Consider the following 13,468-nt stretch of genomic DNA (forward strand, 5'->3'; position numbering starts at 1 on the left):
ACACTGAAGCATGCATGAGAGCACCAGCTGTTCCGGATGACTATGTGATCACGCTCTCCGTAGCCGATGTGAGTAAGACTTTTAAGCAGGTCAACATTCACAAGGCCACAGGGCCAGACGGATTACCAGGACGTGTACTCCGAGCATGTGCTGACCAACTGGCAAGTGTCTTCACTGACATTTTCAACATGTCCCTGACTGAGTCTGTAATACCAACATGTTTCAAGCAGACCACCATAGTCCCCATGCCCAAGGACACTAAGATAACCTGCCTAAATGTCTACCGACCCGTAGCACTGACGTCTGTAGCCATGAAGTGCTTTGAAAGGCTGGTCATGGCTCACATCAACAGCATTATCCCAGAAACCCTAGACCCACTCCAATTTGCATACCGCCCCAACAGATCCACAGATGATGCAATCTCTATTGCACTCCACACCGCCCTTTCCCACCTGGACAAAAGGAACACCTACGTGAGAATTCTATTCATTAACTACAGCTCAACATTCAACACCATAGTGCCCTCAAAGCTCATCACTAAGCTAAGGATCCTGGGACTAAACACCTCCCTCTGCAACTGGATCCTGGACTTCCTGACGGGCCGCCCCCAGGTGGTAAGGGTAGGTAACAACACATCTACCACACTGATCCTCAACACGGGGGCCCCTCAGGGGTGCGCGCTCAGTCCCCTCCTGTACTCCCTGTTCACCCATGACTGCATGGCCAGGCACGACTCCAACACCATCATTAAGTTTGCCGACGACACAACAGTGGTAGGCCTGATCACCGACAACGATGAGACAGCCTATAGGGAAGAGGTCAGAGACCTGGCCGTGTGGTGCCAGGATAACAACCTCTCCCTCAACGTGACCAAGACAAAGGAGATGATTGTGGACTACAGGAAAAAAAAGAGGACTGAGCACGCCCCCATTCTCATCGACGGGGCTGTAGTGGAACAGGTTGAGAGCTTCAAGTTCCTTGGTGTCCACATCACCAACGAACTATCATGGTCCAAACACACCAAGACAGTCGTGAAGAGGGCACAACAAAGCCTATTCCCCCTCAGGAGACTGAAAAGATTTGGCATGGGTCCTCAGATCCTCAAAAAATTCTACAGCTGCACCATCGAGAGCATCCTGACTGGTTGCATCACCACCTGGTATGGCAACTGCTTGGCCTCCGACCGCAAGGCACTACAGAGGGTAGTGTGTACGGCCCAGTACATCACTGGGGCCAAGCTTCCTGCCATCCAGGACCTCTATACCAGGCGGTGTCAGAGGAAGGCCCTCAAAATTGTCAAAGACTCCAGCCACCCTAGTCATAGACTGTTCTCTCTGCTACCGCACGGCAAGCGGTACCGGAGTGCCAAGTCTAGGTCCAAAATACTTCTCAACAGCTTCTACCCCCAAGCCATAAAACTCCTGAACAGCTAATCATGGCTACCCGGACTATTTGCACTGCCCCCCCACCCCATCTTTTTACACTGCTGCTACTCTGTTAATTATTTATGCATAGTCACTTTAATTCTACCCACATGTACATATTACTTCAACTACCTCAACTAGCCGGTGCCCCCACACATTGACTATGCACCGTACCCCCCTGTATATATAGCCTCCCTACTGTTATTTTATTTTACTTCTGCTCTTTTTTTCTCAACACTTTTTTGTTGTTTTATTTTACTTTTTTATTAAAAATAAATGCACTGTTGGTTAAGGGCTGTAAGTAAGCATTTCACTGTAATGTCTGCACCTGTTGTATTCGGCGCATGTGGCCAATACAATTTGATTTGATTTAATGGGGATCCTAATAAATCAACAACAAAAAATCATCCAACCCCTCCAACCATTGACCTACCCTTTCGTTAGGGAGCACCTCGGACACCGGTCTCGGGTCATACCCTGACACTTCTGCCTCGGATAGCCCTTCTCCGATCGTCCATCTGCTCCCTGAATGTTTTCTGAGCGCCCCAACTCCTCGGCTTTACCAACCTAGGGGGACCTCCTTCCTTTAGGTCTCCTCTTTTCTTGGGTGCTGTGTAACCACCTGGCCTGGAGCGCCAGTAAAAAGTTTGGACACACCTACTCATTCAAGGGTTTTTCTTTATTTTGACTATTTTCTACATTGCCATAATATGGACTTGGTCTTTTACCAAGTAGGGCTATCTTCTGTATACCTTGTCACAACACAACTGATTGGCTCAAACGCATTAAGACAGAAATAAATTCCACAAATTGACTTTTAAGAAGGCACACCTGTTAATTGAAATGCATTCCAGGTGACTATCTCATGAAGCTGGTTGAGAGAATGCCAAGAGTGTGCAAAGCTGTCATCAAGGCAAAGGGCTGCTATTTGAAGAATCTCAAATATAAAATATATTTTGATTTGTTTAACACTTTTTTGGTTACTACATGATTCCATATGTGTTATTTCATAGTTTTGATGTCTTCACTATTATTCTACATTGTAGAAAATCGTAAAAATAAAGAAAACCCATTGAATGAGTAGGTGTGTCCAAACTTTTGACTGGTACTGTACATAGAAAATCTCAGTTGACCAACAGCCTATTGACCAAACAATCAACCAGTCGACTAAATGGGGTCAGAGCTAATATATATATACCTATTTTCATTTTCATTTTAATTTCTTTGCTTTCAGGCCCACAGAGAAGGGATGGTATGGGGAGGGTTTTCTCTGGTCGACGGGAGGGGTGGAATACATGTGTTGCTATGTGGGGTGGGAAGGGGTGGAATTCATGGTTTCCGGGTTGTGGGGAGTTGGGGGTGTAGGCCCACCTCTCTTTGTTTCTCTTTTCTTTACATACCAATTTTATTATTACAAAATCCTGTGTGATCAATATGAACATTTCTCTGTATGTCTAAAATAAAAAATAATTGTGGCAACCTACGGGTACATGTGGTATAAACTGTGTAAAGCGACATGAATATTGTACCTGTAACTCCCCCAACCCAAAAAATGACAAAGCAAATAAAAAACTGGTCCAAAAACTAAATTAAAGACAATTAACAAATTATTCAGTGGATTATGATAATTTCTGGTAAAAATGTGTAGGTTCAAAAACATAAGTTTGTACCCCCTATTTTAATTTGCTCCATGGCTCAGGCACCCAAAGTGGATGTCCAAAGTCTGTTTGGCTCACCTCAGTCACGACTCGTAAAGAGGAAGAACTTTTGCAGGTGTTTCAGATGAATAAATAATGCCATGCTGGTGGATAGCAACATTCAAATAAAACCCAGCCCAGAAAAGAAACGTTGTCTGAAAAGTATTTGCACATCATCTCATTATTGACTTAAATCATTGTCCAACATCGTGGGTATGCTCTGGACGTCGTCTTTCAGCTGAAAAAAAAAAAAAGATTTTCACTGTTGTGGTACTTTAAAATCTTCTGAGAAGTCACAGAGAGTGACTTCTCAGAAGAGGGCCATGTCAAAATGCTGAATTTGCTGAATGTATTGAATTAAGGGCACTTCTTATAATGTAACAGGCTTTTAAAATCCAATATTGGTGCACAATTTCTACTTAAAATATCAAAGGGACACAAAAGGGACTCATTTTGTGGAATGACTAATATTGTTGTCGTGTACCTTATGAACGTGAGCTGCGATTTCCATGATCTGCATGAGAACCATTCGTTTTTCCATCCGGTTCTCTCTTTCCAAGAAACTCTCAGGACTGTGTTCTACGTTCCCCAACCTCTGGAGGTACTCCTGGTAGCACAATGAGAGAAACGAGGTCTGTTTCATACAGTGACACTGCACATAAACATGCAATGAAAAGAGAGAGGTTGGTGTGTGTGACTGCATATGTGCACCCCATTCAATTACTCAAATGTAGTTATAAAGCCCTTTTTACATTAGTAGTTGTCCTAAAGTGCTTTACAATAACCCCAAATGTTTAGTACCTCGATATGGTGGGAGACCTCCCTCTCCCCCTTCCTGGGTGTGGATGTAGAATTGAGTTGTAGAATGTAGAATTGAGTTCTTCTGGACATCTTTTATAATCTCCACAACGTTACTGAACAGCTCAGGCTTCAGCAGGCTGATCAGACTACTGATGACTGCAGGCGGAGCTGGCCCTGAGCCTGGGACAGGCCCTCCCACCCCAATCATCTGAGTGAGAGGAGGTGGAGCCTCCATGGTGGCTGCTGAAACCGGAGGATCAACAATTATGACATCGTCTTTTGATTGAACCATTGCACTCGTTTGTGGCTTGAACTTTCCTTGTAGCCCTCGAGCATCTAAGTCAGTGTTCTTGGTTGTGGTTGTCCACTTATTTGCTTTTGACATAGGACTTGGCTTACATGTTCCCAGTTGCTCTCGACAGTCTGAGTCAGGGTTCTGTGTTGTTGTTTGTGTTGTTGTTGTTGTTGTCCACTAGTTGTCCAGTGCCAGTGGTTGGATGTGGAGGGGCGCTAGACTGGAGCTCAGCTGAGATATAGGTAGCCCTGTCTGGGGTGGGTTGTTGTAGAGGGGAGTGGTAACATTATTCTTATTATTACTATTAAACTGAGACACAGCTGAGGGAAACTGATAAACTGCTAAAGAGCTGTAAATGTTTGAACTAGCAAAGTTAAGGCCAGGGCCAGAAGGAGGGGCAAGAGAGTGGCGGTTGCGGACCGAATGAGACACAGGTAGAGAACTGTAAGAGTTTAAACTAGCAGGATCAGGGGCAGACAGGGAAGGAAGGAGGGTGAGGGCTTGGGACAGAGTGAGAAACAGGGCCACGAGAAGAAGGGTTCCCGTTGTATGTAGTTATATGAACGTAGTTAGCATGGTGGTGGTTATTGTTAGATAAGACCAGGGGAGGGTCAGTGGCCACCATGCTAGGAATCCATTGCTCCTGTGTGTCTATGACGGTGCCCATGCGGTCTCTCAGGGAGCTGACGTAGGCCTGCATAGGAGGGGACGAGTTGTAGAAGGAGACGTACTCAGAGAAGGGCAGGATGGGGGACTGGCCTGGAAGACTCTGGCTCGGGATCAGGAGGGAGCTGTAGTGGACACTCTCTCTGAGCAGGAGGATCTGCATCTCTGTAGAGAAGTCGCTGAACTGCTGGTCCAGGACACAGTCCACTCTGCTCAGCACGGGCCTCTGGACGGGAGGAGGATTTTGGACAGGAGTCTGCTCAGGAGAACTGAGGTCAGGAGAGGGTGGTGACACCTCTTCTGTCTGCTTTATAATGGTCTCCTTCTCCACCTTTTCTTCCTCCACCTCATCTTCCGTTTCCTCCTCCTCATCTACCACTTCAATCACATCGTCCATCTCCTCCAGCTCTTTTGCTTCCTCCTCTACTTCTCCTTCCTCCCCCTCCTCCTCTTGTCCAACATCCATTGTGCTTGGATCTTCAGCAACCACGCCAGATATAACGTTTCCTGTGCTGCCTTCAGCCTGTTCCTGCCCAGCCTCCACAGGGCTAAGGATAGTAGGGGTTGCTTCTCCAGCTGGCTTTGACTCAGGTAAGGGGCTGTGGCACTTCTCTAGTAGCCTGGCTCTCTCTGGAGCAACAGGGATTTGAAGGAAGCTCTGGTTTGTGCTCGTCTTCTTGTCTGTGCTCGTCTTATGGTTGTCGCATATTTCTGTGGGGTCACAGGGGTTTTCAGCTAATTGCGCATCATCCTCCATGGGACCGGGGCTAGAGCAGGGGCTTGGGTAGGGGCTGTGCTCTTCTGACTCCTCTAGGGGAGGACTGAAGCTATGCTGTGGGAGCTCCTCTAACAAAGGGTTGATGCTTCTTTCCCGTCGTTCCGGGACACAGGGGGGGTGGCTGCTGGTTGCCATGGGGATCTGGGGAACCAAGCGTGGGTCCTGAGGGATGTCCTTCTCTCTCTGGCAGTACTTCTTTGACTTCAGCCCTGCACAGGAGTAAAGGGTATTAGTAAATATCATAATAGTTTCACATATCAGCCAGATTTTCTCACAGAAATGTAAATATATATGCATATATATTTATTTCATAATATTTCACTGAACTAGTGCACACTACTGGGAAAGGGGTCAAACTGCAGCCTATGTGATATGTGATAGTCCATACCTGTGGGGATATACCATTGGGACATATTGCTTTAACTACGTGATACGTGCCTTGACCGGGAAAAACTCTTGCCCGGCCCGAGTTATACTGTATGTGCAGTGATGGTCCATACCTGTGATGGGGATGAGGACCCATGGTATCTGTTCTTCCCCCTGATATTGGGACTGTGATCTTCTGGGCGTTTCACCATTGGAACTGGGGCTGAAGCCCTCCAGACTGCTCATGCTGCCTGCTGTCTGCTCTCTCACACACACACACGCACACAGAGAGAGAGAGAGACAGGACAATACGAAGTTATGTACACATATTGCACTCACACTTTCACAGTCATTGAACTGGTTCTAGAATAGATCAATTAAGTGGAATGGCTTGAGCAGAGGAAATGTTTAGGAAACAAAGGTATCGACTTATTACCTCCAAGTAGTCAGCCTTGTCCTGCAGGCCCCTACAAGGTCGTTTCCTCAGGTCAATGTCCTGATTGGGTGGCAGGCCCAGCTTGATCATCCTATCAAACAGCAGAACTTTAGTCTGCTCCGTCCCCTCTCTTGACCCTCCTCCTCTCCCCTCAGAGCTCCCTTGTTTTGCTGCGTTACTCAGGCTGGTTAACATATTTAATAACTTGACAGCAGCCTCCGAGCGGTCTCTCCTCAGGTCCACGTCTCTCAGACCAACACTCGGCAGCATCACAGAGGACAGACAAGAAGGGCTCTGGCCCTCTTCAGCAGCTGCTGCTGGGAGGAAGAGAGAAAAGAAAAGAGAGATAAAAAATACATTTACTGCATTCATTTCCAAACACTTTGTGGATCTCTTTTGCTAGGTGAGCCAGCATCCATGAAACACATCTGAGGAACTGGATTTAACATCTGAAAGACTGGATTTCAAGTTCATTTAAACTCGTTTCCACTACTTATACCTAAGGCCAAAATTATGCCCCAACCCTCAGCAAGGCCTTCCATACCTGTTCTGCTGTCCCTTCCGCCCCTCTCGTGTGAGGCCTTCTTCAGGTAGTTCAGAGTCCTCTCTGCAGTCTCCCTTTCCAGCTTCCTCTTCAGTCCTCGGGGGTCCAACCCTCCTGCCCCCTGCTTTCGTCCTTCCTGCGCCAATCCCTTCTTCTGGACGTCCCCCTCTGCGTTCCTCCGACACAGTATCAGGTTAATCAGCTCCTTCACCTTCTGAGGGTTGGCGACAGTGGGAGATTGACAGGGAGAGTGGTTGACCTGGACCACCGGGGGCTGGGCAGCAGTGGCACCGTAAGTCTTTACCTCCGACCCTACCACTGGCTTGTCACCGCTGGCTCCACTACCCTCCCAGTCCATTACAGGGCTGTTGTCATCAGGCACAGTGCAGTAACTCTCTACCATCTCCTTGGCTCGGACCACAGGCATGGTGTAGAGGTTGGGGTTGTAGACGTAGGAGCGCAGGTAGCCCTCCATGTTGAGTTTGTGGTGTTTGGGAGCTGGGAACAGCTTCCCCCGGTCATCCAGCTTGGCGTCGTATTCAGTCATGGGGATGTGGCGGAGCTAGAGAGGAGATGATACAGTACTTTACTGTATTCTTGCATGGAAGTAAGCTACATGTCACACAAAAAGGTACACAGTAAAACACCACATAACATACAACACATCACAAAACATCAATAACATACACATATGGCTAGTCAAAATCTAGTGAAAAGTTTGACTAGTCAAAACACATACAATCACACATTTATACCTTTCCATTGTGGAGTCCACTGAGGTAGTCCCTGGCCTGGCGCTCGACCCCGGCCGAGAGGTCAGCGGGCGGGTTGCAGCGCACCTTGACCAGGGCGTGATGCAGGGCCGGGACAAAGCTGTTCAGCTGGGGCATGGCGGGGTCACGGGAGGACGTCTGCAAAGGCTCCTGAGTAGCTGGACACCTTGTACTGTATTTTGCCACATCCCTGGACTCTTGAAAAACGAATAGTGCTTTAAGGCACTTTTTCAACCCATCTCTTCTTTCTAAAAAAAAGAATAAAAAAAAAGGTTAGTAAATAATTAGTGAATGACTATGTTACACGTTAATACTATGTTATTACAGTTACTACACAGGCATAGAACAACTTCATGTAAAGTGTCACCACATTATACACTATGATTTGACTTACCAGTTGGAGTGGCCATCTGAACTGAAGAGAGGAGGAACAGGAACCCTTTGTCAGCCAACATGTGGACAAGAACCTGTACATAGAAGAGGTGTTAGAGCAGGGCTGGAGCAAAAGCCTGCATTCCCAGTAGGAGGAGTGTTGGTCTAATTAAGATGTGCTGGACCTGGACCTACCAGTCTCTGTGTCTCCAGGCCTTGAAGCAGTGCTGCCAGACTGTCTCCCGACTTGCTCTTATCCACCACCTCCAGCAGGCTGCAGTGTGTCCCACTCTTCAACACTACAATACAAACACACACCCACACACATTACGTACTCCTGAGTGGCGCAGTGGTCTAAGGCACTGCATCGCAGTGCTAACTGTGCCACTAGAGATCCTGGTTCGTATCCAGGCTCTGTCGCCGCCGGCCGCGACCGGGAGACTCATGGGCGGCGCACAATTGGCCCAGCGTCGTCCAGGGTAGGGGAGGGAATGGCCGGCAGGGATGTAGCTCAGTTGATAGAGCATGGCGTTTGCAACGCCGGGGTTGTGGGTTCGTTTCCCACGGGGGGCCAGTATAAAAAAAATATGTATTCACTAACTGTAAGTCGCTCAGGATAAGAGCGTCTGCTAAATGACTAAAATGTAAAATGTAAATGTAATTACAGAAGAGATGTTAGAAGCCCTGTGAGTATCAGTGAGTCTTCTTCAAATTGAAGAAAATGGCAGGAACAGCTGAGTATAGACACATGAAATTTAATTGGATTAATTGTTGGAGTAGAGAAACACGAGTTTGTATGACTCCGGGTCAAAATTCCACAAAGAACCAGCTAAAAAGAGGACCATTTGCATGTCAGGTAAAATAACAACCCAATGTTAATCTCCCAGGGCAAACTAGCTAGCAACAGCTAGCTAGCTAAATGTCCATGAATGTTTCATGTGTGTTTCGACCTGCCCAGAAATTAACATAATTTATTTTGATATTTTAACATGCGTGTCATGATTGCGTCTGGTGGAGATAGACAAAAATCAACATGTGCACACACGGCCAGTGTAGTCAGCAACTGAGAATGACAACAGGTACCTACAGTGAGGGAAAAAAAGTATTTGATCCCCTGCTGATTTTGTACGTTTGCTCACTGACAAAGAAATGATCAGTCTATCATTTTAATGGTAGGTTTATTTGAACAGTGAGACAGAATAACAACAAAAAAATCCAGAAAAACGCATGTCAAAAATGTTATCAATTGATTTGCATTTTAATGAGGGAAATAAGTATTTGACCCCTCTGCAAAACATGACTTAGTACTTGGTGGCAAAACCCTTGTTGGCAATCACAGAGGTCAGACGTTTCTTGTAGTTGGCCACCAGGTTTGCACACATCTCACGAGGGATTTTGTCCCACTCCTCTTTGCAGATCTTCTCCAAGTCATTAAGGTTTCGAGCCTGATGTTTGGCAACTCGAACCTTCAGCTCCCTCCACAGATTTTTTATGGGATTAAGGTCTGGAGACTGGCTAGGCCACTCCAGGACCTTAATGTGCTTCTTCTTGAGCCACTCCTTTGTTGCCTTGGGCGTGTGTTTTGGGTCATTGTCATGCTGGAATACCCATCCACGACCCATTTTCAATGCCCTGGCTGAGGGAAGGAGGTTCTCACCCAAGATTTGACGGTACATGGCCCCGTCCATCGTCCCTTTGATGCGGTGAAGTTGTCCTGTCCTCTTAGCAGAAAAACACCCCCAAAGCATAATGTTTCCACCTCCATCCATGTTTGACGGTGGGGATGGTGTTCTTGGGGTCATGGGCAGCATTCCTCCTCCTCCAAACACGGCGAGTTGAGTTGATGCAAAAGAGCTCGATTTTGGTCTCATCTGACCACAACACTTTCACCCAGTTCTCCTCTGAATCATTCAGATGTTCATTGGCAAACATCAGACGGGCCTGTATATGTGCTTTCCTGAGCAGAGGGACCTTGCGGGCTCTGCAGGATTTCAGTCCTTCACGGCGTAGTGTGTTACCAATTGTTTTCTTGGTGACTATGGTCCCAGCTGCCTTGAGATCATTGACAAGATCCTCCCGTGTAGTTCTGGGCTGATTCCTCACCGTTCTCATGATCATTGCAACTCCACGAGGTGAGATCTTGCATGGAGCCCCAGGCCGAGGGAGATTGACAGTTATTTTGTGTTTCTTCCATTTGCGAATAATCGCACCAACTGTTGTCACCTTCTCACCAAGCTGCTTGGCGATGGTCTTGTAGCCCATTCCAGCCTTGTGTAGGTCTACAATCTTGTCCCTGACATCCTTGGAGAGCTCTATGGTCTTGGCCATGGTGGAGAGTTTGGAATCTGATTGATTGATTGCTTCTGTGGACAGGTGTCTTTTATACAGGTAACAAGATGAGATTAGGAGCACTCCCTTTAAGAGTGTGCTCCTAATCTCAGCTTGTTACCTGTATAAAAGACACCTGGGAGCCAGAAATCTTTCTGATTGAGAGGGGGTCAAATACTTACTTCCCTCATTAAAATGCAAATCAATTTATAACATTTCTGACATGCATTTTTCTGGATTTTTTTGTTGTTATTCTGACTATCACTGTTCAAATAAACCTACCATTAAAATTATAGACTGATCATTTCTTTGTCAGTGGGCAAACGTACAAAATCAGCAGGGGATCAAATACGTTTTTCCCCTCACTGTATGTCGTACAACATAGGAGCATAGATCGCAGTGTGACTGCGCAGTCTTTTACTTTTCGCTGAGCATACAGTACTGTGTATATTTTTTATCTCGAGCAGTAGTGTAATGATCACTCTTGTAATGTGTACCTTGGTGGCTGTCTGCATACAGGTTCGAGGAGAACAGAGCTGAGGGGATCATCTGAGTTACCTGGTCCATACTCATCACCAAACCCAGCTCCAGCTTCTCTGGCCTAGAACGGACACACAAAGACAGAGGTTCATTTTCTAACATTGAATCCTCCTCATATGGATATTATTATACTGAACAAAAATATAAACGAAACATGTAAAGTGTTTCATGAGCTGAAATAAAAAAAATCCAAATGTTCCATATGCACAAAAAGCTTATTTCTCTCAAATGTTGTGCTCACTGTTAGTGAGCATTTCTCCTTCGCTAAAATAATCCATTCACCTGACAGGGATGGCATATCAAGAAGCTGATTAAACAGCATGATCATTACACAGTTGCCCCTTGTGCTGGGGACAAAAGGCCACTCTAAAATGTAGCATTTATTTCTGTAATAAAACACTATTGTGGGAAAAACTCATTCTGATTGGCTGGGCCTGGCTCTCCAGTGGGTGGGCCTGGCTGCCAAGTGGGTGGACCTATACCCTCCTAGGCCCACCCATGGCTGCACCCCTGCCCAGTCATGTGAAATCCATAGATTAGGGCCTAATGAATTTCTTTCAATTTACTGATTTCCTTATATGAACTGTAACTGTAAAATCTTTGAAATTGTATATTTTCGTATTTTTCATATCCAGATAGGAACTATTATTTTAACAGGTGACTTAAATTATACATTTCGATAAGATTGACAGACGTAGTAATAAAAAATATAAAACTGTTTTTTTGTATTATTATTATTATTTTAATTTTATTTTTTTAAATAGAAATACCGTATTTACATAAGTATTCAGACCATTTGCGATGAGACTTGAAATTACATTTACATTACATTTACGTCATTTAGCAGACGCTCTTATCCAGAGCGACTTACAAATTGGTGCATTCACCCTATAGCCAGTGGGATAACCACTTTACAATTTTTTTTTTTTTTTTTAGGGGGTGGGGGGGGGGGTAGAAGGATTATTTTATCCTATCCCAGGTATTCCTTAAAGAGGTGGGGTTTCAAATGTCTCCGGAAGGTGGTGAGTGACTCCGCTGTCCTGGCGTCGTGAGGGAGCTTGTTCCACCATTGGGGTGCCAGAGCAGCGAACAGTTTTGACTGGGCTGAGCGGGAACTATGCTTCCGCAGAGGAAGGGGAGCCAGCAGGCCAGAGGTGGATGAACGCAATGCCCTCGTTTGGGTGTAGGGACTGATCAGAGCCTGAAGGTACGGAGGTGCCGTTCCCCTCACAGCTCCATAGGCAAGCACCATGGTCTTGTAACAGATGCGAGCTTCAACTGGAAGCCAGTGGAGTGTGCGGAGGAGCGGGGTGACGTGAGAGAACTTGGGAAGGTTGAACACCAGACGGGCAGCGGCATTCTGGATGAGTTGTAGGGGTTTAATGGCACAGGCAGGGAGCCCAGCCAACAGCGAGTTGCAGTAATCCAGACGGGAGATGACAAGTGCCTGGATTAGGACCTGTGCCGCTTCCTGTGTAAGGCAGGGTCGTACTCTCCGAATGTTGTAGAGCATGAACCTGCAGGATCGGGTCACCGCCTTGATGTTAGCGGAGAACGACAGGGTGTTGTCCAGGGTCACGCCAAGGCTCTTCGCACTCTGGGAGGAGGACACAACGGAGTTGTCAACCGTGATGGCGAGATCATGGAACGGGCAGTCCTTCCCCGGGAGGAAGAGCAGCTCCGTCTTGCCAAGGTTCAGCTTGAGGTGGTGATCCGTCATCCATACTGATATGTCTGCCAGACATGCAGAGATGCGATTCGCCACCTGGTTATCAGAAGGGGGAAAGGAGAAGATTAGTTGTGTATCGTCAGCGTAGCAATGATAGGAGAGGCCATGTGAGGATATGACAGAGCCAAGTGACTTGGTGTATAGCGAGAATAGGAGAGGGCCTAGAACTGCGCCCTGGGGGACACCAGTGGTGAGAGCACGTGGTGCGTAGACAGCTTCTCGCCACGCCACTTGGTAGGAGCGACCGATCAGGTAGGACGCAATCCAAGAGTGAGCCGCGCCGGAGATGCCCAGCTCGGAGAGGGTGGAGAGGAGGATCTGATGGTTCACAGTATCAAAGGCAGCAGACAGGTCTAGAAGGACAAGAGCAGAGGAGAGAGAGTTAGCTTTAGCAGTGCGGAGAGCCTCCGTGACACAGAGAAGAGCAGTCTCAGTTGAATGACCAGTCCTGAAACCTGACTGGTTTGGGTCAAGAAGGTCATTCTGAGAGAGATAGCAAGAGAGTTGGCTAAAGACGGCACGCTCAATAGTTTTGGAAAGAAAAGAAAGAAGGGATACTGGTCTGTAGTTGTTGACATCAGAGGGATCAAGTGTTGTTTTTTTGAGAAGGGGTGCAACTCTCGCTCTCTTGAAGACGGAAGGGACATAGCCAGCGGTCAAGGATGAGTTGATCAGCGAGGTGAGGTAGGGGAGAAGGTCACCGGAGATGGTCTGGAGAA

The 13,468-nt window shown here is 46.8% G+C and overlaps 1 protein-coding gene across 1 annotated transcript in view; it reads right to left on the minus strand.

Moving 5' to 3' along the window:
• Positions 1-1,604: 1,604 nt before the first annotated feature.
• The window catches only part of LOC311134125 (protein TASOR-like), a 37,678-nt gene continuing 25,814 nt past the window's right edge, over positions 1,605-13,468 (minus strand). The window contains exons 11-20 of the mRNA XM_084167710.1: positions 10,978-11,081; positions 8,348-8,451; positions 8,175-8,247; positions 7,763-8,028; positions 7,008-7,569; positions 6,464-6,780; positions 6,162-6,285; positions 3,923-5,870; positions 3,606-3,728; positions 1,605-3,359 (exon numbers count right to left, since the gene is read on the minus strand). Of these exons, the coding sequence (XP_084023836.1) occupies positions 4,684-5,870; positions 6,162-6,285; positions 6,464-6,780; positions 7,008-7,569; positions 7,763-8,028; positions 8,175-8,247; positions 8,348-8,451; positions 10,978-11,081 (2,737 nt within the window). The 3' untranslated portion in view covers positions 1,605-3,359; positions 3,606-3,728; positions 3,923-4,683. The remainder of the gene's footprint in view (positions 3,360-3,605; positions 3,729-3,922; positions 5,871-6,161; positions 6,286-6,463; positions 6,781-7,007; positions 7,570-7,762; positions 8,029-8,174; positions 8,248-8,347; positions 8,452-10,977; positions 11,082-13,468) is intronic.

Source organism: Coregonus lavaretus (assembly GCF_964263955.1).
Source record: "Coregonus lavaretus genome assembly, chromosome: 8".
NCBI lineage: Eukaryota > Metazoa > Chordata > Actinopteri > Salmoniformes > Salmonidae > Coregonus > Coregonus lavaretus.